The sequence below is a fragment of the Pelophylax lessonae genome (genome assembly GCF_965119305.1).
Source record: "Pelophylax lessonae genome assembly, chromosome: 6".
Lineage (NCBI taxonomy): Eukaryota > Metazoa > Chordata > Amphibia > Anura > Ranidae > Pelophylax > Pelophylax lessonae.
Genome location: NC_138773.1, coordinates 99742989 through 99769229, shown reverse-complemented (window position 1 = coordinate 99769229; position 26241 = coordinate 99742989). Strand labels below are relative to the sequence as shown.

The 26241-nt window shown below is 41.4% G+C and overlaps 1 protein-coding gene across 1 annotated transcript in view; it reads left to right on the top strand.

Annotated features, from left to right (window-relative positions):
• Positions 1–26241, top strand: part of FAM20C (FAM20C golgi associated secretory pathway kinase) — a 303400-nt gene that overhangs the window by 64862 nt on the left and 212297 nt on the right. The window contains exon 3 of the mRNA XM_082260651.1: positions 11795–11873. Coding sequence (XP_082116777.1) covers positions 11795–11873 — 79 coding nt within the window. The remainder of the gene's footprint in view (positions 1–11794; positions 11874–26241) is intronic.

The window sequence follows — 26241 nt, the reverse complement described above, 5'->3', positions numbered from 1 at the left end:
ATGGGGGAATCGTGCAACTTTTTGCGAAATTTGCACTGTGTATGACTTGCCTAAGCCAACTGATAAGGGATAACTAATTGAGTAAACAAGTTTGATTAAGTACAACTGAGGGTGCTACAATGCTTCACATGTAAAATTTAGATCAGGGCACCTCATGTTGACTTGAAGGAAAATTACACATATTAAATGTACAATATTTTAGATTTACTTGATTTAAAAAAAATGAAAAACAAAAAAACTATTTTAAATTGTTAATTTTTTTTACTGATCATAAAAAATGAAACACTATACAAATCCACATATTCCAACTATAACAATTGAGTAGGTAAGTATCTTGTGTCTATATCACAAGTCTTAGTTGTCTCTAGTGGTTGCTGCAGTGTTGTTGGCCTGAGGGTCAACCATTATCGAGTTCAGTCAACTGGGATGCCAGAAAATAAGCAGGATCATTGAGGTACGACCGTCACGCTGCACTAACATATCCCGGTTACGTTTTTCAACAAGATTTCTTAAATGGCCTTCATTTTCTAATTATTTCTCTGGCTCCTTTGGGGAAATTCTCGAGATGTAATAGAAAACATAGGTCAATAAAAGCAGCAACCCACAAGAGATCAAACTATAATGAATGAGTAATTAAAGTAGGCAGCCTTACATAACATTGTGCTGAAAAATAGATACGCACTGCTTTTTTTTTTTTTCTTTGCAGTACTACTTTACTTTTATTTTTCACCTGTGACATGTTTTCTATTTTCTCTGATATATTTAATTGCCTTCTTTATCCTTTTTTTACAATTCCAAGACCCCTTTCACACTTGTGCGACTTCTCCTGCCATTTGGGACTGCAAAATCGCCTGACAATGACAAGTCGTACTTCATGATTTCCAATGAGTACCGTTCATATCTGTATGACTTCAAGTCGGGAATGACTTCAAAGTAGTCCCTGCACTACTTTGGGTTGATTTTAATGTGTTTTGAGGTCCACAAACATAGGCATTGCTTCAAGTCCAGTCACAATCACCGTAAAATCATGGCAAAAAAGATTGCGGTAAAATCGCAGTAAATTTGCGTGACTTTTAGGTTGCATAAGTGTGAAAGGGGCCTAATGCGGAGACTTGATGAGAGAAATATGAAGCTGTCCATTGCTGATGCACTTCTGGTTTCAACTTGACTTTACTTAGACGCCCCTTTCACACATGGGAATCCATCGGCGGACTCCGTTTTTCCAGGCGAATGGTAGCTCTGTCTCCGCACTGTGTGCAGAGACAAAGCTGTCAGGTCCCCGTTGTTCTCTATGGGGGAATCAAATGAGAACAGACCGCCTGTCCGTTCTCATCCGATCCAATGAAATAGGGTTTCCATCCGTCCAGATTTGACGGACCGAATCAGATCGGATGTCAGCGGACATGTCTCGGCTGACATCCGATGCCCCATAGAGATGCATGGGGCATCCGTTCAGATCGGCCTGAAAAACTGACAGGCGAATCTGAACGGCCCGCTAGTGTGAAAGGGGCCTTACTAAGTGACTCAATATTTAAATAGGAGGATCATCATGAGAGATAGGCAAATAGCAAAAAGACTGGAAATCTCTTCATTTTTTTTGAACTAGCATTTTCAGCAGGACGTTATTAAAGGCAGCCTGCCTATATCTCTCTACAGGTTTTCCTATGCTTGCTGTATCAGTCTTAGTATGCAGACAAGATGTTCTCCCACTTATCCAGCTGTGTGCTTGCTACCAGTGACTAGCAATGCAAGGATGAGGATGACAGTCCTCAAATTTGTACCCTCAAAAGCAAACCTGCCATGTAAGCTCCTACATTTCTGTCCTGATGCATTTCCCTCAGCGTAAACCCAGAATTAAAACCAAGGACCTAAAACCATAAAAGCATAACCATTACCTGCAGAAAAAAAACAGAGATAGTCAGCTGAGATTACATTCAGATATCTTCTCCCATCTCTGAATACTCTGTATTTGGGAGTTCAGGTGTCCGGTTAAGCTTACTTCAAAATATCAGTTCTGCGACTGCTGGTAACTCTCCCACAACACAGAAAACTTTCAACTACGTCTAAGACATTCCTCCCCAGCCGACAGAACAGAGTTTTTCCTTCCTTGTCAGTAACCAAATTTCTCTAAAGTTTCCCAGCGAGTCAGTAAAGCCACAGAAATGGATAAATTATCTCCTTAGTGATCCTTTAGGAACAGTGGTGTGACTTACACTTTATTGTCAAAAGTATTGGTACGCCTGCCTTTACACGCACATGAACTTTACGTGAAGGCATCCCAGTCTTAGTCTGTAGGGTTCAATACTGAGTTGGCCCACCCTTTGCAGCTATAACAGCTTCAACTCTTTTGGGAAGGCTGTCCACAAGGTTTAGGAGTGTGTCTATGGGAATGTTTGACCATTCTTCCAGAAGCAGATAGCCTTCCTAGAAGAGTTGAAGCTGTTATACTGCAAAGGGTGAGCCAGCTTAATATTGAACCCTACGGACTAAGACTTGGAAGCCATTAAAGTTCATGTGTGTGTAAAGGCAGGCGTCCCAACACTTTTGAAAACATAGTGTAGCTCTGAAGGACCAGTAAGATGGGATGCTCAGGAGGATGGAGAGGGTAAGACCAAACAGTACTCGGCCACATACAGTATATCTCTGGATCAGTTGATCATCACTTCAGATAACCTTTCCCAGATTTGTGGAGGATTTACTTAATGCTCATCTACATGATTAGCCACTTGCCGACCAGGCTTTTTCTGGCACTTTTTGCTTGCAAGTTTAAATCAGTATTTTTTTGCTAGAAAATTATTTAGACCCCCCCCCCCCCCAAACATTGTACTTTTTTTTTTTTTAGAGAGAACCTAGGGAATAACATGGCGATTGTCGCAATTTTATATGTCACATGGTATTCGTGCAGCATTTTGCAAATGAAATTTTTTGGAAAAAAGTTAATTTTATGAGTAAAAAAAAAAAAAAACCCACAATATTTACCCAATTTTTTTGTAAAATGTGAAAGATGATGTTACGGCGAGTAAATAGTTACCAAACATGTCACGCTTTAAAATTACGCATGCTCGTGGAATAGCGACGAACGCTATTTAAAAGCTTTTAAATTTCTGTATAATAAAGATTGTTTTTTATGAATGATTGCGTACTGCTAATTATATCTGAGAGGATATAGATAGCTTACACACAACCCGGAACCAACACTAGTTTGCAAGCAACCAAGCGCTTAGAGAGGATACCTACCTCTAATATAGTGTGATAACAAATGCTGCTACTTGATAAAATAACATGAAATAAGAGAATATATGTAAATACAAGCAATATGTAGATACAAAAAATTCTAGTAGCGCAAAAAAGAATGATAAGCTCACTCCCCAATCACATTCACTGAAAACTTGTAAAGACTGTAGACATAAATATAAAAAATATATATAAAAAATAGTCCCAGCATGAATCAGTCCACCAAAGCAGCGTTGAAAAACATATGACAAATAGCGATATTCACACTGATGTATCCCTTGAAAGATCCTAATCGGTGCAGAAATAAAGGATCACCTTGACCACCACCACTGTGCTCTGAAGGGGGGAAGGTAATGCACACTCACCGACTTCACTGGCCCAGTGATTCTCACCACTGAGCAAACAAGCCACAATACAGCCACTACCACTCGGGCTTCCGGATTGGGACCAATCAGACCAATGACAGGCTCTGCTGCATCCACTTGGGGTTCCGGGATGGGGCCGATAATGGGCTCAATCAAGTAAATGGACATGCAAGGGAAGGAAGGAATAGAGCTCCACTAGTGTGATAACGTATAATACTGGCTTTATTCCAAAATACACAATACATCACACTCACATGACATCAGTTGAATATTCGCATGACCGGAGGTGTATACCCATCGGGACCCGTATCCTGACTCCACGCCGCGGATCGCGCCTTCCGGGTGCTCACTCTCCTCGTACACTCTGACTTGGTTACGCCGCCTGGCCACGCCCCGACGCGTTTCGTACTTCCGACTTCCTCACGGGGGCGTGGCCACGGCGGTAAGGCAGCAAACTAAATACCTACGACTCTCCGCCCATCCGGGCGGGGCCGTGGTGTACGCAATTTGTCAATGGCTGAGCACTTCCTGTTCCGGACGGACACCAATAGACGCGGTTGCCTAGCAACCACGACTCCCGTGAATCTTGGTCAAATCTTTCTCATGCCCGCTCCCAGTACCATATTAAGAGACTACAATGTGCCTCGTAAAGCTATCAAGCTAAAAATCACGGTACCACGGGTAATGAGGCGTCTCACTATGAACAGGAGAAATGCATACCGCCATAGATTGTGCTGCATTCAATAATTCCTAATTGTGCCATATAGTGAATCATAATAAATGCACACATCATTAAGCAATAATATTAGCACCACTGTTGTCATTGTACCTCAATCCAACAAGAAATACTAATAAAATTAAAATAAAATAGAATAAAAATACACCTCAAAAGGTGATCAATATAATATATACTAATACATCATATATCACGTGTAAAATATATACTACAGTGAATACAGTAGAACCGAGATCATCAAAAACAGTACAGAAATAACTCAGAAAACCTTTCAAAATTATTTAAAAATATTAAAAATATTATTAAAAATAATTTAAAATATTTTTAAAATATATATAAACCAAAAAATAACTACTTAATAAAATTAGTTACGAATCACTTATAAAGCAATTTAAGTCCAATTCCATGTTTAGGCCAATCGGGCTGAGAGATTGAGTCATATATATCCATTTAGTTTCACACTTGGATAGCTCTCTCACCCAATTGGCCCCCCTCCAGGATGGCGTGACACGTTCTATGCCCCAGAACTGTAGGCAACTAGGGTCACGTTGGTGGTGTGACCGAAAATGAGCCGGCACACTGTGTTCTTTTTTGCCTTTAATGATGTTAGAAATATGCTCACCAACCCTTATACTCAGGGTGCGTTTTGTGCGGCCTATATATATCAGTTTGCAAGGACACATTAATGCGTAAACCACATGAGTGGTATCGCATGTGATTAGATGTTTAACATCAAACTCCTTATCAATGGCCTGCACATAGAAGGAATCCCGTCTTCTTAGGTTCATGGTAGTGAAGGAACACGTCCTGCACCTCCCACACATATGGAACCCTCGCCGACCTGGGAAAAAGGAGGTATTTGGTGCATCAAGCACCTTTTTTACAACCCTATCCCCGAAATTCGGGGCTTTCCGATATATAAAAATAGGGACCTCCGGCAGAACAGGGCCCAATGTGGTGTCCATACGCAGAATGTGCCAATGTGATTTAAATATGGCCTCTACTTTTTTGTAATCCTCGGAGTAATCGGATAAGAAGCTCCATTGCCTGTCATCCGACTCACCCCGGGACCCTGTACTATTCTGCAGGCATGTGGACCTGGGGATCTCTAGAATATTCTTTATCTCCCTATCCAAAATCTCTTCTTTATAACCTTTTTGGACAAATCTATCCTTCAGTACACCTGCCTGAGATACAAAGTCCTCATCACGCGTGCAATTGCGTCTCACCCGCATGAATTGCCCGCGTGGGATGTTGCGTAGCCAGTTTGGGTGGTGGCCACTCTGAATTGATAGATAGCTATTTCTGTCAGTAGTTTTAAAAAAGACAGTTGTAGTTAGCTTCCCTAATACTTTTTTAATATTCACATCCAAGAAATGGATTTCAGATTGGCTCCAATGGAAATCCAATTGGATGTTATTGGGGTTGTTGTTCAGATGACTCATGAACTCGATCAAAGATTCCTCCGTATCGTTCCAGATAAATATAATATCATCAATAAATCTCCTATAGTAGAGGAGGGACGGCCTCTCTCTACTAAAGATGTACTTATCTTCCCATTCTGCCATGAAGAGGTTGGCGAGGCTGGGAGCGAACTTCGCTCCCATAGCCACGCCCCTCTTCTGGCTATAGAAATTTTGCTGATACCAAAAGTAGTTATGCCCCAGACAAAAGTCTAGGGCATTACGGATAAATACCTTTTGGTCAAATGGCAGGTCATCACGCTTGCTCAAAGCCCAGTTCAATGCTAATAGGGCATCATCATGTTGGATGATGGTATAGAGGGACGACACGTCCGCCGTCACTAGAAAGGCGGACGAGTCGTCCCCCAAGACCACATCATCCAAAGACATGAGCAAGTCCTTGGTATCCTTCAAAAAAGCCTTAGTGCTCCTCACACTAGGCTGTAGAAAGGTATCCAAGTATTGACCCAGTCTTGCACATACTGACCCAATACCGTTTACTATTGGACGTGGCGGTGGGCACTCAGTGTCTTTGTGGACCTTTGGGAGTGTGTACACTATGGGTATGCGGCAGGCACTAGGTGTCAAAAAGTTTTTCTCCTTCTTGGTTAAAACATGCTTAGTGTAGCCTTGCTGCACCAAGGTTTTCAGATCCGTTACAAAATCCCCTGTCGGATCCTTAGGCAATAACTTATATGTTGTCCTGTCCGCCAGCATCTCCCGTAGTTGATTATGGTACATCCCCTGGTCCATTATGACTACTCCTCCTCCCTTGTCTGCCGGTCGGATAATGATATCCTTCCGTTCTTCAAGGGCGTCGAGGCCTTCCTGTATGTGCATACTCCTTCTTTTCACTGAATGGTCAATAGGCATTGTTTGGAGATCCCTCAGTACCAAATTTCTGAACACCTCCACTGATTGGTTGTTCCTTACTGGGGGATTCCAAATTGATTTGTTCCGCAAACCACTATTAACCATACCAGTGGCATTGGTATTGCTTACAGATGTAATGGGATTATTGATAAGGTATTTTTTGATGTTTACTTTGCGTATAAACTTATGGGTATCAATATACGTATTAAATTTATTGATGGTACGTCTTGGAGCACACTTGAGGCCTTGGTCGAGAATATATAACTCCTTATCAGATAAACTAACTGAGCTGATATTATAAATCCCCTGACCTATCATTCCCGTCTTCTTTTTCTTGAGCTGGATCCGTCTTCCTGCTCTAACTCCTCGTTGGGGTTTGTGTTTTGATTTTGATTGATGTTTCCACGGTATTCTCCCTGGTAACCTCGGGTTTGAGGCCGACGTCGACCTCTCCCCCTCCCCCTGCCCCTCCCTAAAAAAGGTTGGTTCCGTGGGGTTTCTCCTGCATTATCACCCAACCCACTTAGTGGTTGGTAGTGATTGTAGGTGTTAACTTGGTTACCATGGAGGTTACCTCTAGTGTTGCCCCTATTACTACGGCTTCTCCCTCTCTCCTTATTTTGTCCCCTGATAGGGGGACCTGTCCAACGTTGTACACCAAGGGGAGTTCCCGTTTGTGGCCAAGTTCTACCATTCGTAGTAGGGGTTCTAGGTTCCTCCGACCGCGAAGCAGCTCAGTTAGTTTATCTGATAAGGAGTTATATATTCTCGACCAAGGCCTCAAGTGTGCTCCAAGACGTACCATCAATAAATTTAATACGTATATTGATACCCATAAGTTTATACGCAAAGTAAACATCAAAAAATACCTTATCAATAATCCCATTACATCTGTAAGCAATACCAATGCCACTGGTATGGTTAATAGTGGTTTGCGGAACAAATCAATTTGGAATCCCCCAGTAAGGAACAACCAATCAGTGGAGGTGTTCAGAAATTTGGTACTGAGGGATCTCCAAACAATGCCTATTGACCATTCAGTGAAAAGAAGGAGTATGCACATACAGGAAGGCCTCGACGCCCTTGAAGAACGGAAGGATATCATTATCCGACCGGCAGACAAGGGAGGAGGAGTAGTCATAATGGACCAGGGGATGTACCATAATCAACTACGGGAGATGCTGGCGGACAGGACAACATATAAGTTATTGCCTAAGGATCCGACAGGGGATTTTGTAACGGATCTGAAAACCTTGGTGCAGCAAGGCTACACTAAGCATGTTTTAACCAAGAAGGAGAAAAACTTTTTGACACCTAGTGCCTGCCGCATACCCATAGTGTACACACTCCCAAAGGTCCACAAAGACACTGAGTGCCCACCGCCACGTCCAATAGTAAACGGTATTGGGTCAGTATGTGCAAGACTGGGTCAATACTTGGATACCTTTCTACAGCCTAGTGTGAGGAGCACTAAGGCTTTTTTGAAGGATACCAAGGACTTGCTCATGTCTTTGGATGATGTGGTCTTGGGGGACGACTCGTCCGCCTTTCTAGTGACGGCGGACGTGTCGTCCCTCTATACCATCATCCAACATGATGATGCCCTATTAGCATTGAACTGGGCTTTGAGCAAGCGTGATGACCTGCCATTTGACCAAAAGGTATTTATCCGTAATGCCCTAGACTTTTGTCTGGGGCATAACTACTTTTGGTATCAGCAAAATTTCTATAGCCAGAAGAGGGGCGTGGCTATGGGAGCGAAGTTCGCTCCCAGCCTCGCCAACCTCTTCATGGCAGAATGGGAAGATAAGTACATCTTTAGTAGAGAGAGGCCGTCCCTCCTCTACTATAGGAGATTTATTGATGATATTATATTTATCTGGAACGATACGGAGGAATCTTTGATCGAGTTCATGAGTCATCTGAACAACAACCCCAATAACATCCAATTGGATTTCCATTGGAGCCAATCTGAAATCCATTTCTTGGATGTGAATATTAAAAAAGTATTAGGGAAGCTAACTACAACTGTCTTTTTTAAAACTACTGACAGAAATAGCTATCTATCAATTCAGAGTGGCCACCACCCAAACTGGCTACGCAACATCCCACGCGGGCAATTCATGCGGGTGAGACGCAATTGCACGCGTGATGAGGACTTTGTATCTCAGGCAGGTGTACTGAAGGATAGATTTGTCCAAAAAGGTTATAAAGAAGAGATTTTGGATAGGGAGATAAAGAATATTCTAGAGATCCCCAGGTCCACATGCCTGCAGAATAGTACAGGGTCCCGGGGTGAGTCGGATGACAGGCAATGGAGCTTCTTATCCGATTACTCCGAGGATTACAAAAAAGTAGAGGCCATATTTAAATCACATTGGCACATTCTGCGTATGGACACCACATTGGGCCCTGTTCTGCCGGAGGTCCCTATTTTTATATATCGGAAAGCCCCGAATTTCGGGGATAGGGTTGTAAAAAAGGTGCTTGATGCACCAAATACCTCCTTTTTCCCAGGTCGGCGAGGGTTCCATATGTGTGGGAGGTGCAGGACGTGTTCCTTCACTACCATGAACCTAAGAAGACGGGATTCCTTCTATGTGCAGGCCATTGATAAGGAGTTTGATGTTAAACATCTAATCACATGCGATACCACTCATGTGGTTTACGCATTAATGTGTCCTTGCAAACTGATATATATAGGCCGCACAAAACGCACCCTGAGTATAAGGGTTGGTGAGCATATTTCTAACATCATTAAAGGCAAAAAAGAACACAGTGTGCCGGCTCATTTTCGGTCACACCACCAACGTGACCCTAGTTGCCTACAGTTCTGGGGCATAGAACGTGTCACGCCATCCTGGAGGGGGGCCAATTGGGTGAGAGAGCTATCCAAGTGTGAAACTAAATGGATATATATGACTCAATCTCTCAGCCCGATTGGCCTAAACATCGAATTGGACTTAAATTGCTTTATAAGTGATTCGTAACTAATTTTATTAAGTAGTTATTTTTTGGTTTATATATATTTTAAAAATATTTTAAATTATTTTTAATAATATTTTTAATATTTTTAAATAATTTTGAAAGGTTTTCTGAGTTATTTCTGTACTGTTTTTGATGATCTCGGTTCTACTGTATTCACTGTAGTATATATTTTACACGTGATATATGATGTATTAGTATATATTATATTGATCACCTTTTGAGGTGTATTTTTATTCTATTTTATTTTAATTTTATTAGTATTTCTTGTTGGATTGAGGTACAATGACAACAGTGGTGCTAATATTATTGCTTAATGATGTGTGCATTTATTATGATTCACTATATGGCACAATTAGGAATTATTGAATGCAGCACAATCTATGGCGGTATGCATTTCTCCTGTTCATAGTGAGACGCCTCATTACCCGTGGTACCGTGATTTTTAGCTTGATAGCTTTACGAGGCACATTGTAGTCTCTTAATATGGTACTGGGAGCGGGCATGAGAAAGATTTGACCAAGATTCACGGGAGTCGTGGTTGCTAGGCAACCGCGTCTATTGGTGTCCGTCCGGAACAGGAAGTGCTCAGCCATTGACAAATTGCGTACACCACGGCCCCGCCCGGATGGGCGGAGAGTCGTAGGTATTTAGTTTGCTGCCTTACCGCCGTGGCCACGCCCCCGTGAGGAAGTCGGAAGTACGAAACGCGTCGGGGCGTGGCCAGGCGGCGTAACCAAGTCAGAGTGTACGAGGAGAGTGAGCACCCGGAAGGCGCGATCCGCGGCGTGGAGTCAGGATACGGGTCCCGATGGGTATACACCTCCGGTCATGCGAATATTCAACTGATGTCATGTGAGTGTGATGTATTGTGTATTTTGGAATAAAGCCAGTATTATACGTTATCACACTAGTGGAGCTCTATTCCTTCCTTCCCTTGCATGTCCATTTACTTGATTGAGCCCATTATCGGCCCCATCCCGGAACCCCAAGTGGATGCAGCAGAGCCTGTCATTGGTCTGATTGGTCCCAATCCGGAAGCCCGAGTGGTAGTGGCTGTATTGTGGCTTGTTTGCTCAGTGGTGAGAATCACTGGGCCAGTGAAGTCGGTGAGTGTGCATTACCTTCCCCCCTTCAGAGCACAGTGGTGGTGGTCAAGGTGATCCTTTATTTCTGCACCGATTAGGATCTTTCAAGGGATACATCAGTGTGAATATCGCTATTTGTCATATGTTTTTCAACGCTGCTTTGGTGGACTGATTCATGCTGGGACTATTTTTTATATATATTTTTTATATTTATGTCTACAGTCTTTACAAGTTTTCAGTGAATGTGATTGGGGAGTGAGCTTATCATTCTTTTTTGCGCTACTAGAATTTTTTGTATCTACATATTGCTTGTATTTACATATATTCTCTTATTTCATATATCTGAGAGGACCCTCAGCACCTTTAAAGTCCCACTAGTTGCTATTTTTTCTACAATGTTCTTTTCTGGAATGTGGTGCTGACTTGGTCACTGCAGGGCTTCAGCGTTTCTAAACTTTCCTTTCTTCCTCTATTTAAATTACAACAACTAATACTGTGATGGTGCTGCCAAGGCAGGTGTTTTTTTTTCCCCATATATCCATGAATATTATATTACACATCAGGTTACTCATATATTGTTAGTCCAGCAATCCTTTGTGAATGGTGATGCACAAACACTTGTTTAAAGCATGTGCTCTGCATATGAAAACCGATAATTATGTTTTAAGCTACACAATCATCCGTAATGATAGTTTTTCTGAGAATAAACACCACTTTTCAAGAAAATCACAATCAGCTGGGGGTGTCAGCAGGTTAGAGTTAGTGGAAGACATGTTTTAGCTAGAAATCAAAGTGTGCTTTTCATGTGTAATCTGGACCGGGTAATTCACTGCAAGATATGTCTGAAAACATGACATTACAGGAGATCTGTAATGAGCTGTTTAGCTAATCGCTGAGCCTTGTACCAGTCCCTGTACCTTCAGTGGTGCTTTACGCTGTCAGCACCGCTCTGCCAAAATGAAACAAGAAAATGTGAGATGAAAAAAAAAAAAAAGCCGTTATGGGTATAAAAGATTATTGATTTTTCTCTCTTTTTTCCTTTTTTACTAGCAATGAAATCGGGAGGTACCCAACTCAAACTTATTTTGACTTTCCAAAATTATGGGCAAGCCTTGTTCAAACCTATGAAGTAAGTCAATTTTTTTTTACTATTGTCACTGTTGTTTTATATGCTTTAGTATTGGGAAAAGAGTACAGATTTCTATTTAAGAGACAGCAGTACTGTAGGCATCACTGATTCATCCAGTTACATACAGGCGGTCCCCGGGTTACAAACAAGATAGGGACTGTAGGTTTGTTCTTAAGTCGAATTTGTTTGTAAGTCGGAACAGGTACATTTTTTAAGTTTAGCTCCAGCCAAAAGAATATTTTTAAGTTTTTTGGATAGCATAAGGAAGGATTAACATCCCTGTATCATTTGTTTTGCTGTCTGTACCCCTGTTCAGAAGATTTCACCCCACTTTCCGTCCCCATGACAAATGGATTTTGAAAATGTTGGGTTGTTGTGGAAACCAGGATTAGTGATAAAGCTTCAGTGGAGATACCTTTTTCCCATTACAGGAGTGAATTTCCCTTCCTAGGGGTAGATTTCTCCTCACTTTCTGTTGTCTCTCTCCATTTGTAAGTAGGAGTCGTTTGTAAGTCGGATGTTTGTAACCCGGGGGCCGCCTGTATTCAATAAAAAATATATATCTTTGCTTTATTTGGAGTGAAAAATTGGAAGCACTGTAAGTCAGTCATTTTCCACTGTATTACACATTTTGGCATCAATCTAAACCAGGGAGCTTGATGACAAGAGGATGACCTCATAGACCAAGGCTCTTCACACTATGGCCCTCCAGTTGTTTAGGAACTACAAACACCATCATGCCTTGTCATGTCTGTGAATGTCAGGGTTTTAAAATACCTCATGGGATGTGTAGTTCCACAACAGCTGGAAGGTTGTAGTTCAAATAAAAAACACAAAAAAGGGCGCACCGACCTAGCGTATTATCCTCAATATTGGCTTTATTGTAAAAACATAAAAATGGCTACTCACAAACACAGGTGAAAATCGATCATATCGAACTCAAGAGCTTGAGTATCAGGAGAAGTCCATACGATTGTCCATTGTCCTATTTAGATGACGGCTGACACGTTTCGAGGCATACGCCTCTTCCTCGGAGCCCTCTGAGGCTCTTGAGTTCGATATGATCGATTTTCACCTGTGTTTGTAAGTAGCCATTTTTATGTTTTTACAATAAAGCTAATATTGAGGATAACGCGCTAGGTCGGTGCGCCCTTTTTTGTGTTTTTTATTTGCAGTACTGTTGGACTGCCCAAGTCCTTTAGGGCAGCAAGACCGTAGCCATCCAAGACGCCATTTGTAAAGTCCCGTGGGAAGAGTAGTCGGGGAGCCTTGTTGTCTGAGCACAGGAGAAAGGTGGTTCATTCACCTTATTTTGTTTGGAAGGTCGTAGTTGCTTAACTTATGTGAACAAAGGTGAGGTCAGGAGATTGGACATGCTGACTTGAAGGAGCACCAAAGTAATGATTCTGGACAAACAGATTTACAATTTTTTTAAACATTTTACACATAAGCATTTCTGTTGTGAATTTAGCTATATGCCCACAATTCTGTTCACTGTGCACATGATGTACTAAAATTAAAGGTTTTCTATCTCTCACAGCTTCCATGTTAATGTCATGTCTCATCTGACTACTCTCATGTTCAGACAGATATAGACAGCACAGTAACTAAATATGTGAATGAGAAGGTTGTAATCTGGGAGTCACCAGATGGTGGCACTGTCAGTAAAATTTGAGATCACAGTGTCTTGATTTGATGAAATCTGGGAAGTTGTGGAAAGCGGAGACCCAATTATGATAAATTCCAACAGCCATTTTAGGTTCATGCAATATTATAATTTTTTTGTTTTTTATTGGAACCTATTTTAAAGTGGAACTCAGCCTATCCCAGCCAGGATTTCATAGAACCTTAGGGGTTTCCTTGCACAATTTCTGACCTATAGATAAGTAATTACTGACACCAGTTATGCCTTTAGCTATCTATAGAGTGGATATAAAAAGCCTTCGCACCTCTGTTAAAATGTCAGGTTTCTGTGATTTAAAAAAATGAGACAAAGATAAATCATTTCAAAACTTTTTCCTCCTTTAATGTGACCTAAAAACTGTACAACTCAGTTGAACGACAAACTGATTTTTTTTTTTTAGTGGAGAGAAGTAAAAATAAAAAACTAAAATAATATGGTTGCATAAGTGTGCATACCCTTAAAATAATACTTTGTTGAAGCACCTTTTGATTTTATTACAGCACTCAGTCTTTTTGGGTATGAGTCTATCAGCATGGCACATCTTCACTTGGCAATATTTGCCCACTCTTCTTTGCAAAAGAAACAGATCTGTCAGAGTGTGAGGGCATCTCCTGTACACAGCCCTCTTCAGATCACCCCACAGATTTTCAATTGGATTCAGGTCTAGGCTCTGGCTGAGCCATTCCAAAACTTTAATCTTTTTGTAGTGAAGATTCTTTGTGGAATCGAAGTGTATATCTGTAAGGGGGACAATATTCCCGCTGACCACCAATTTAAGGGACATGTCCTTTCAAAGACTACCAATGTAAAAAGCATTATTCTACTGAGTTTTAGTGTAAGAGGTCCTTGCTCCCACTGGCCACCAATGTAAGAGGCACTTCTCCCAATGACCGTAAATCTAAGTGGGTCCTGATCACCATTCTAAGGGAGTTTATCACTGACTACCAATCTAAGGAGGCCTGCCTACATTGACTATCAATTTAAATGGGCATTTTGCTGATCACTATGGATAAGGGGACTCTTTCCTACTAACCACCAATGTGATGGAGCGCCACAATGTTTGCTATCTGCATTTATTTCTTGGCTAATAAAAATACTTGTTATGATTTAATTATCACTGAAAATAATTTTTTGGTATAAAGAGCCCTGCTTTCAAAAATGGCACGCACACCACATTTTAATTCTTTTATTTATTTCTATATCTCAACTTACCATTGACACTTATGTACCCTGAGCTGTAGATATAGCAGATATTGGCAGTGGTTCCCTGAGACCTGAAGGATATTTCAAGGTGGTGTTAAAAAGGTTGAGAAAGACTGGTGTAACCTGTATAATGCAGTTGGGCAGTGTGTGCTGTATTTAGCATGAAGAGTAGTAGGTAAATTTGAATTACGTGTATAATTACCAAGATAACTTTTGTGCTTGTTATGGACAATCTGACACTTTATATTTCTAGTTATAGTAATGAATAAGATTTGGCATTTCCTCAAAGTGCTGCACAGTATGCACCTGTGCTATTATTACCTAGTACGTTGGATTGACAGCAACTCTGAAAGGGAGTATCCTAGCAATACAGTGTACGGTCAGCTGATGAATACTTACTCACCAGCTGGAAAACTTGGTTGGGTAGTAGGAAATTGTTTTAATTTTTTTTTTTTTTACCTTAATAATATCCTCAGTCACAATGTCACTGGGTGACGTTGAAGCTACGTCTTCAGATCCACCAATTTGCAATGGCTATGCTGAGAAAGCCTAGAGGCAGTCACTTGATCATAGAAATAAAGACACATAAAAGATACTTAGTGAATGCTTTATAAAGCTTTGTGTATGTGGAATGCTTACTTTACATGTAGAGCTGCATTATACAATAATCATTAGGAAAAGTGCTGTGTCACATTTACTTTAAAGTGGACCTCCAGGCAAACCGCTAAATACGCAGATGAATTACATAGAAGGTCACTGTTTTGCTTGTCAAAGGATTTGCACTTAGACTGCTTGTATTTAAAAAATATTGAATTCAAACGAACAAAGTCATAGATGACCCAGCACTGCTGTATGGTCTCTAGAGTAGGGTGCACTCCCTGCCACAGCTGCAGTAAATCCAATGAACAAGTCGAATGGCTGCACTCCCAACGACGAACGATGCAAGTGTACTTTATAGTGCATTTTTATCATGTGAAATGCGTCAACCTCTTCCCTCCCCTGTCTGTATGTTCGTGATTGTGTTACTCTTATGGATTATTGAATAAAGTACACTTGGATCTTTTGTTGGGACTACAGCCATCTGACTTCTCATTTACTTAAAAAATATATTTAAGGATGTATTAAAGTGATTGTAAAGTCTTGTTTTTTGTTTTTAAAAAAACAAACATGTTATACTTACCTCCTCTGTGCAGTTGGTTTTGCACAGGGCGGCCTGGATCCTCCTCTTTTCGGGTCCCTCATTGCTACGCCTAGCCCTTACCTCCTGTTGAGTGCCCCCACAGCAAGCAGCTTGCTATGGGGGCACCCGAGTTGAACTTCAGCTCTGTGTGTCCATTCAGACACGGAGCTGCTGTTCGGCCCCACCCCCTCACTCTCTCCTGATTGGCTAACTGGCTTTGACAGCCAGAGGAGCCAATGGCACCACAACTGTGTGTTAGCCAAACAGGAGAGAAAGTCCCGGACGGCCGACTGACCCATGGACATGGCTGGAGGGAGATGGACCTCAGGTAAGTATTAGTTGGTGCTGGGGAGGCTGCTAGACTCAGGTTTTTTATCTTAATGCATAGACTGCATTAAGATAAAAAAGCCTTCTGACTTTAAAACCCCTTTAATGAATACAGACCGGACTTTGTGTGTGTCTTTATACCTGTCTGGAGTTCAGCTTTAAAATGGAGCTGAGATTTTAAGATTAAGGCCCCTACACCCTTTTATCACCTAGGTCAGTAACAAAAACCAGACTGCAGATCAGATGATCCATTCCAAAAGTCAGCAGATCTGAAGCTCCAGTGTTGTTTCCATGGGTTCCTCTCAGGTACATTTGAGCTAATCAGCTGCATATTGATGCTTCAACCAGCAGCCCATAGATGTCAAAAAAGCAGGTGCAGTACTGCTAAGTACTGAGTGACAGAGAAGAGAAAAAGGAAAAGAGGGCGCACCGACCTAGTGCATTACCATAAAACCATTTATTAAAATATTAAAAAGTGTACAGAATACTCACAAAACTGGTGTGATATATCACACATCAACATAGCAAATGCAATCTCCAAGGTAGCCAAGGTCCCAAATGTGGCGAATAGGCATGCAGATGGCTCTGAGGAAGGGGGTTCGCCCCTGAAACGCGTCAGCCTAGCCACAGTAGCCCCATGCGACCATCTGCATGCCTATTCGCCACATTTGGGACCTTGGCTACCTTGGAGATTGCATTTGTTATGTTGATGTGTGATATATCACACCAGTTTTGTGAGTATTCTGTATACTTTTTAATATTTTAATAAATGGTTTTATGGTAATGCACTAGGTCGGTGCGCCCTCTTTTCCTTTTTTTCTTCTCTACCAGTTGGTTCTGGATACCCTAGATCCTGAAGGGGGCAGCAAGACCGAGAGCTCTTTCAACATCTGAGTTCGTAGTGCACCTCTTTTTACTCCGTCAGACATCACTCGAGCGCAGGAGAGTTTGTTTTATCACTTTAAGTACTGAGTGACAACCAATGTAAACAAAACCCAAACTACAACCCCTTGCTAAAATGTAACATATATTTTTAGTTCTACTTTAAAAAAAATAAAACATTTTGGCCCCCAGGAACTTATTGCCATAATGTGCCAGCATGCACTGCATATTTACATATTATGGCAAATGTACACAGCAAGCGATCCCGTCCATCACAGAGCTTCCATCTTCACCCTGTCTTCTTCTGGGTTGGAGTCTTCATCCATCATAATGGGAGTTCTGGCACAGAATTGTGCCATGACTGCACACTGAGCTGACAGGCAGTTAAAAGCATTTAGAACAGAGGAGAGGAGACATACAGGCTCTCTTTTGTCATAATACGTCTACCTGTCAGCGTTTTTTGAAGACTTAGGTTTACTTCTGCTTTAATCCTTCTCAGCTTAAAATATGCTTAAATTAGGTCATGTTCTTGTCTTCCGGGCAAAAACCCTTTTGGCCAGAGCAAACTAATTTGTTCCGAGATGTACTCTTTTTCTACTAAGACCAAATACCTTTTGGCCATCAAAACTATGACTCCAGATGTCTGGATAATTGAGGCCAGTGATAAGGGATATATATACACGATACACACTGTGAATCCCTCTATGAATACATCTAAAGGAAGGAGAGTTCCTGTGAGCGTCTAGAGTTATAACATTGCCAATGGGTTATGGAAAAAACAAACTCACATGTATATATAGTCTGTGACCTGCAGTGCTACCAGTTCACAGGAAGTTCATAACACATTTCTTCCCCTTGTCATTAAGAGCTCCTCTGCCTGTATGTCCTACAGGAGCTTGGCATGGATGACTGTGTTGGTATTTATTAACTAAGGCCTTCCAAGTTTTCTTGTGTAAATTCAATGGACCATGGTGTAGAGCGATATTGAATAACACCTGTTATGTAGTAACTGAAACCCCTCAAGCTCCATTGTGGTTAATCTGTTTCTCCAGCCCCTTCACACCATTTAGTCAAGCTATGCGTGTATTCACAAATCATTAAAGTGTATGTAAGCCAGGCATGCCCAAAGTCCGGCCCGTGGGCCAAATGCGGCCCCCGGGCTGCTTTAATACGGCCCCATAGGTAATTTGGAAAAATACATTGGCATCATTCATGACTTTTTTTGCTGCCATCATTAATCATCATCGGTGGGTTCATATAGCGCTTATATGTGGTTAACCCTTGTGTGACTGATTAGGGAGCACGCATGCTCCGGATTGAGATGAAGGCATTGTAAAATCTCAGTTAAGGTCAGTTGGTCTAAATCAGTTATCAATATATTTGAATACAACATGTATACTTATATGTGCGTGTTCCTGTTCATATTTTTTTTTAACTTAAAAGTTGACAGACAACCTTTATTACCAATAATATGTAATATACTTTACAATGTTCCTGATATATATTTCAGCTTCCTGGATTTTTTTTTCATCTGGCCTTCAGATATGAAAGGCAGAGCGATTTAACATCCGTTTAGATTTGTCATCCATGTGATGAAAGGAAAAGTATGCCGTTTGCAATAAACTTTGCATAAAATAGTTAAATTGTATTTAATTTGAATGGTCCAAAGAATGTCAGGTAAAATGGTCGGCCCTCACGCATGTTCAATTCATCAAATCTGGCCCTCTTTGAAAAAAAGTTTGGACACCCCTGATGTAAGCCCTAACAATGAGCTTCTGTTATTTGCAAGATTGCAGTTATGTCGCCCACTTTGTGAGTGGACAATAAAGTTCATATAATAAAAGATATTCCCTGGAATTCATAGAGAGCATTGTAGATAGTCTTTAGAAACCTGTCTTGTGGCAGTGTGACACTTGTTATGTGTACTTGTTGGTAAGGTGTATATAAATCTGTATCATTTCTCCTACAAAGAGTTTTACAGGCAGAGGAGCTATTTGGAGACGTTGGCAGAGAAATGGAAATGTAGGAAATATCAGTTCCTGAGGATCGTAAAGTGGTTGTAAAGGCTGAAGGTTTTTTTTACCTTTATGCATAGCATAAAAAACCTTCTGTGTGCTGCTCCCCCCACAGTCCCCCATAATACTCACCCAAGCCTTCTTTTGATCCAGCAATGTGCAAGGGAGCCTCAGCTGTCCCAGGTCTCTCTCTCCTCATTGGCTGAGACAATAAGCCAATGGCTTCCACTGCTGTAATTTAATTGGCCAGTGGGTCAATGAGGAGAAAGGGTGGGGGCTGGGCTAAGCTGCAGCTCTATATGTCTTATGGATGCATAGAGCAGGGCTCGGAAATGAGCACCCACCAGTGCTCCTATAGCAAATGGCTTGCTTTTGGAGGCATTGGTCAAGGGGGAGAAGCCAGGAATGCCGGCAGGGGACCCCAGAAGAAGAGGATCGGGGCAGCTTTGTGCAAAAACACAGCACAGAGAGGGTAGAAATAGCATGTTTGTCATTAAAGAAAAGGAAAAACCACTGAACCTTTAGGCCCCGTTCACACTGGGGCGACACTACTTGCCAGGGCGACCTCACAGGTCGCGGTGCGCAGCTCGCACCGCGACCTCGGAGTGGCTGGCACGGACTTCATATCATTGAAGTCAATGCAGGTAGCTCCAGGTCGCCCCAAAGAAGCTCTGGACCCTTTTTCTAAGTCGGAGCAACTTGTGTCGCTCCTATTAGAACGGGTCCACAGCTTCTCTATGGCAGGCGACCTACGGCGACCTGTCAGGCGACCAGGTCGTCTGACAGGTCGCCCCAGTGTGAACGGGGTCTTAATATCACAGCACTTTAACCTCTTGGTGTTGAGCGCACACAAATATGTGGCCTTTCCATGGGTGGGCCTTGGCACTGAGCAGCCACATGTTTGTGTGCATTAGTGTAAATAAAGCTGTGCTGAGAACGCTCGCCTTTGCGCGCTCCAGGCACAGTTACCGGTGGCTTATGGAAAGCTCACAATCGTCGCTTGCGATTGGAAGCTTTCCAATTATGTGATCACTGTGACAGCCAATCACAGCAGTCACATGACCATAAGTCCCACCTCCCAGCATTCTAAACCACTTGAAGGGTTGGCAGGTGCCGGCTCAAAGGGGTTAAAGTATGGTCTCAAAGATGCAACAGTTACACCTGTGACACAATCAACAATTGTGTCACCGGTTATATTTACTTCTTCTATTTCAAAGTAGATCTGGTGATCCACTCTATCATATTGGTGATCTTATCACCGATATGAGGGTATTTCAGCGCCATACAGTAAAAGTGTCAAACTACTGGAATTTGCCACATGCATTGTTACTAACAATGAAAATGGGTATTTCATGAATTTGGTGCAAGGTTTCTGACTACTTACAGACCGTCACTGTTTTTTATGGATTCGGTGAGTGGACCGGTTGTTTTAGTCTCTAAGACTGGGCAAGTTATGATTGAAGGATACAATTAATCCTCGAGTTAAACTGTATGTAAACTCTAACAATAAACTTCTGTTATGTGAATCCACTTGGTCTGTTAAATATGCATTTAAAAGAGTTTTATTGTATCAGTTCAAAAAGTGCAATAAATACCGGTTAATCCTGCTGGACAACTTGTGAGCTGATAACTGGCTGAGCTCTCTACAGTAACACACATGAGCCACACTTTGTGTGTATTACCTAAGCCTCAATGTGAAAGTAAAAGCTTCAGCTACAGCCCCCACCCATTTGCTATGCCCAACTGACGCGTTTCACCCAGAGTGAGCTTAATCGTAGAGAGTGACCTCTATGGTTAAGCCAAATCCAGGTGAACCACTTGGCCAACAGGCAGGGACTGTAGCTAAAGCTTTTAATTTCACTTTGAGATTAAATTGATACACACAGAGTGTGGCTCAGGACATTTTAATACTGTGGATAGAGAGAAGGAGGAGCACCTGGAATATCGAGAAAGCTGGTGAAAGAGAGAGCCATCGTTTATTTGCCCCTCGGCTGCCCACCTTAAGCTACAAAAGCAGCTGGACGGGTTCGCACACATGCCACAGTTACTGCAAAAATGATACCCCGTGTCACATTAGGTGGGCAGTATTGCTGCCAAACCCAACCTATTCAAGTGAATGCAGCTGCACTGCAACTGCTTACAATGCACACTGTTGTGGCATGGTGCTTAAAACTTTTCAAGGTTAACCACTTTCCGACTGCCTGCCGCATATATACTCGGCTTCGCGAATAGCCGTACCTGCACGGCGATCCGCAAGAGTGCCCCCGAAGGCGAGTGCACGCTTCTGCCCCCACTAGGCAGCGGGGATGCTGATCCATGGGACTGGCGGCACCAATTGCCACCGGGCACCCGCAATTGGTCCCCACTGAGAGAGAACACCGGTCAGCTGTTGTAAACACAGCAGACTGTTTTTGTCTCTGAAATGATCACAAAGAGCCTGTGATCCTCTTATATAGGAACACAGGTCTCTATGATCATTTCACAAGTCCCTCCCCCCACAGTTAGAAAACACTCCCCTAGGCTCACAATTAACCCTTTGATTACCCCTAGGTTCACCCCTTCCCTGCCAGTGTCATTATTACAGTAACAGTGCATATTTTTAGCACTGATTACTGTAGTAATGTCACTGGTCCCTGCCAAAAGTGTCAAAAATGTCAGTTAGGGGTCCGATCTGTCCGCCACAATGTCGCAGTCCCGCTAAAAAATTACAGATCACCGCCATTACTAGTAAAAAATAAATAAGTAAATAAAAATGACATAGCTATTTTCCCACCAAACACAATGTTGAGAGTCAGAGAACAGTTAGACAATCATGCTCTAGTATATTGTGTCATGGTATCATCCTAACATATTTCAGGCACTAGAAGTTGGAGTTTGATGTTTAGGCAGGATTAGTGGAAAAGTATGCACAGAGGTGAGCTCACCAGTGGGGTGAGTTTTTCTAGTTCAGTGAATAGACTGAAGGCAGGGAAGGTACTTGGAAGCTGCAGAGCTATGCAATGTAAATAGTCATGTCATCCCTCTGGCTATACAGTGTAACATTCTTGTAGAGGTTGTACAGAGTTACACATCTCTTGGCAGGTCTTAGAATATATATATATATATATATATATATATATATATATATATATATATATATATATATAAGATGTGGATTTAGCTGCTTGGATGATCTATCATCACTATGCAGCCTACTGCTATCGTAGTTGCTGTATTAAACAAAATGACAGATAGCAGTTCTTCCTATGAATTTACTACACAAGATGCCGGCTATATCACTCCACATTATACTATCACATTAGAAATAGCTCTCTCTGTTCCTCCCAGGACCCTCTGCTCTCTAGCTCCCTTGTTACCTCCTCCCACGCTCGCCTCCAGGAATTCTCCAGAGCCTCTCCCATCCTCTGGAACTCCCTATGTCCAGTCAGCTCCTACCCTGTCCACCTCTAGGCAATCCTTGAAAACTCACTTATTCAGGGAAGCCTACCCCAACTCCACCTAAGATCTGTACTTGAGTCCCCTCCATCATATCATCCCCCGCAGCCACTACCTTTTGTACCACCTCCCGCTCCCTTTAGATTGTCAGCTCCATGAGCAGGGCCCTCCTATTCCTTTTGTATTGAACTGTTTCGAAAATTGTGCTGTCCCCCCCTTTTTATTGTAAAATTCTATGTAAACTGTTGGCGCTATATAAATCCTGTATAATAATAATAATAATAATAATAATAATCATAAATAACTATTGGTGTTTATCAGCTGTGTTCATTGAGTAATTTTTGTTAGGGGCTCTTTAAAGCATTGTTGTGGAAAATTCAGCATCTCAAGTCAGTGTAAGGGCTCATTCTAACGTGAGGGAGCCCTTGCTGGCCCTCTGAAAAGCGATCTGCAGGCCACTTTTCAGAGGCGTTTGACATATCATCTCCTCTGCCTGCTTGTAGGCTCCACGCATACTCGCTTATTCTTATGTTTCTAGCAGCTACTTGATTGCTTTGGGGTTTTTTTTTCCTTCCCCCTAGAATTTAATAGTGTTATTCTATGTCTCCATGCACACTATTGTAGGCTAGAAGCGTTTTTTTTTTTTTTTCGTTTTTGGAAGCGATTTTCCAGCAGACAGCTGACAGCTCTTAGAAGCTCCTAAACGCTGTTACCCGCTGCTAAGCACTTTTTTTTTTTTTCTAGCCAGCAGCCCACCGGTGTCACTAACAGCCAGTGTATAACTAAAAGCTGAATGTAAGCTAAACAATTGGTGCCAATAAAAATGTGTGGGGGTAACCCCCCCATTCATAGCAAGCCCTTTCGGGTTTTGGTTTTTGGGAAAGGGAAACTCATCCTAAAAATTACAAAAAAAAGCGTGGGAATCCACCCCTATGTTTATACCAGACTCTTAGGTCCTTGCCGATCTGCTCCTTAACAAAACCGCTACCGCTCCTGAACACTTTTGAAAACACTCCTAAACAATGCAAAAATGCTGGCAAAAAGTTCTAAATGTTAGTGTTTTTATCCAGAGGTTTTTCAGCATCTAGTGTGCATGGACCCCAACCCTGAGTATGCTGATCCTTTGCAGGTATGTTGCTGCCTCGCCCCATTCACTTGAATGTGTCACGCTGTACCAATATGCCATTCAATGATCGCCACGGGCAAAAGGCAAAGCACAATGGCTGCAACGTGTGTACCGTCCTGAGCAGCTATATGCCTTTGTTCAGATGGGTGGTCAGGGGGCAGAAAAACTGTGGGTTATCTACTTGCTTTTACCGCCTTCCTCTGGGTGTGCGTCTGAATGAACCTTTAGGTTAGTCATACATTAGAGCTTGATTAATCGCTAAAAAATCATGACTCAGTTGCGAATTGTTAAAAAATCTCGATTCAACGCCAAAAAAGGCAGCTGACAACATTGCTCAGTGCTGAGATAAAGTGAAACATTGTATCATTTGGTTCTTTTAGATCAAAGGGTTGAACTTCCATCTGTAAATGAGGTCAGTTTAACCACTTAAAGACTAAGCGTTTTTTTGACATTTGTTGCTTACAAGTTAAAAATCAGTATTTTTTTGCTAGAAAATTATTTTGAGCCCCCAAACATTATATATATATTATTTTAGCAGAGACCCTAAAGAATAAAATGGAAGTCGTTGCAATATTTTTGTGAAAAAATACACTTCAAAGATTTAAAAAAAATAAATAAATAAACATTAAAGTTAGCCCAATTTATTTGTATAATGTGAAAAATTATACGCTGAGGATCGTGATCTTTATTTCAAGCTTATTATTATTATTTTATAGTATTATTATACAATTTTTTGGGAAAAAATACACTTCAAAGATTTAAAAAAAAAAAATAAAAAATAAACATTAAAGTTAGCCCAATTGATTTGTATAATGTGAAAAATTATACGCTGAGGATCGTGATCTTTATTTTAAGCTTATTATTTTTATTTTATTTTAAAAAAATATTGATTTTCATTTTATCCAGAATAGTGCAGCTCTACCATACGTGAATAGATTTCACTCTGTTAGCCTAAAGAGAAATCTAATATTTTCTTCCATCCACGCATTTTAGCATGCTGGCTGTTGACATCTGACTTCTGCAGCTTTCTGAATACTCCAAGACCCCAACAGTGGCTGCATCTGGTATAATACAGTGGTTATTCATAATCAAAGTGCAGCGCTGTGCATGTATTAAGTGCATGTACAAAACCAAGTAAGTATAAACAATAAACTAGTGAGACAAAACCAAAGTCCATAAAAGTAAAATTCAAGAGGAAAAAAAAAACTTCCAAAGGAAATCTGTGCTCAGTGAAGAGATCCAGGGATCATAGCGGTGACACCAACATTCAATGCACGCTTACCAGAAAGTCAGCGATCACCCTTACTCTGGGAGATCAAAACTCGCTTGATTGGATCTCAGATCCAGGCTCTATGATTCAGATATCCCCAGAAGACAAGCAAACACTCCAAGAGGTAGATTCCTGCATTCCCTCATTCGTATTTAATGGGTGTATAAAAGACATAAAGTGCACATAGCGCAGTAATGTACAACTTATTTATTAAAAACAAATAGTAGCACACTTACATTTAAGATGATAAAAATGCTCAAGCATGATAAACAGGTTGGCTTTCCACACTAAAGATGGCCAGACTTTGGTAGCGCATGCGCAGTAGCGTGCGTACGTAGCTCCACCCTACAGTGGCTAAACAGTTTTCCACCCTGCTCATTTCATTTTTCAGTTGACATTTGTCAAGCTGGGTGGTGCTGGCAGGGCCACACACCGCTCTTATATGGCATGCTTTGCATATTGTTATCCATCACTGACTCTGTGCACAATGGTCCTATTGTATTACATAGAATGACTTTATTATATTGAGAGTGTAATGTTACTTCTCTTTCCAAGGCCCGTTCCTGTAGTCCTAAAGCACTGTACTGTGCAGTTGGTGTTGTCACCAAAGGACAGAAAGTGTGTTATGGTAGGATCACCAGGCAAAAATAAAGAATAAAAAAAAAAAAAAAAAAACAAAGGTAGTCGTCACATCTATGGACTGGAAATCTACAATATACAGGAGTTTTGCTCTTGTGTTTAGAATTAAAACTCTTGTACATCAACCCAAATCCAATCCTTCAAAGACAGTCCAGTCCTATGCTCTTATTTAAAGACCAAACCCCTGTTTTGAATAAAAGTATTGAATTTTTACATTTTTGTGAAAGTCTGTTGGATGGAAGATTATTCACAGGCACATTTCCACTTCCAGCCCAGAACAGAGGAGATAAGCTATTTTCACTGGGCGTTATTCCAAATGTGAGCAATTTGTTGTCTCTTCTTTTTTTTTTTTTCTCTCCGTCTGAAAATCACATTCCATTATCTTGTTTTGAACTACATTCTGCATGGCTGATTTAAATAGTTTTCCTGAGCAGGAGTCCACAATAGTCTCTATTAGCAGCTACACAGTATAATAAATGAATCCTAAATTAGAGTTCTGCAAATAATATACTTCTACCAAACGAAAGAGAATGTAATAAAAAAGTAACAAAATATAACAGTGTGGGAGAAGACGGTTATTAGATATTGTAGGATGAAATCTACATAT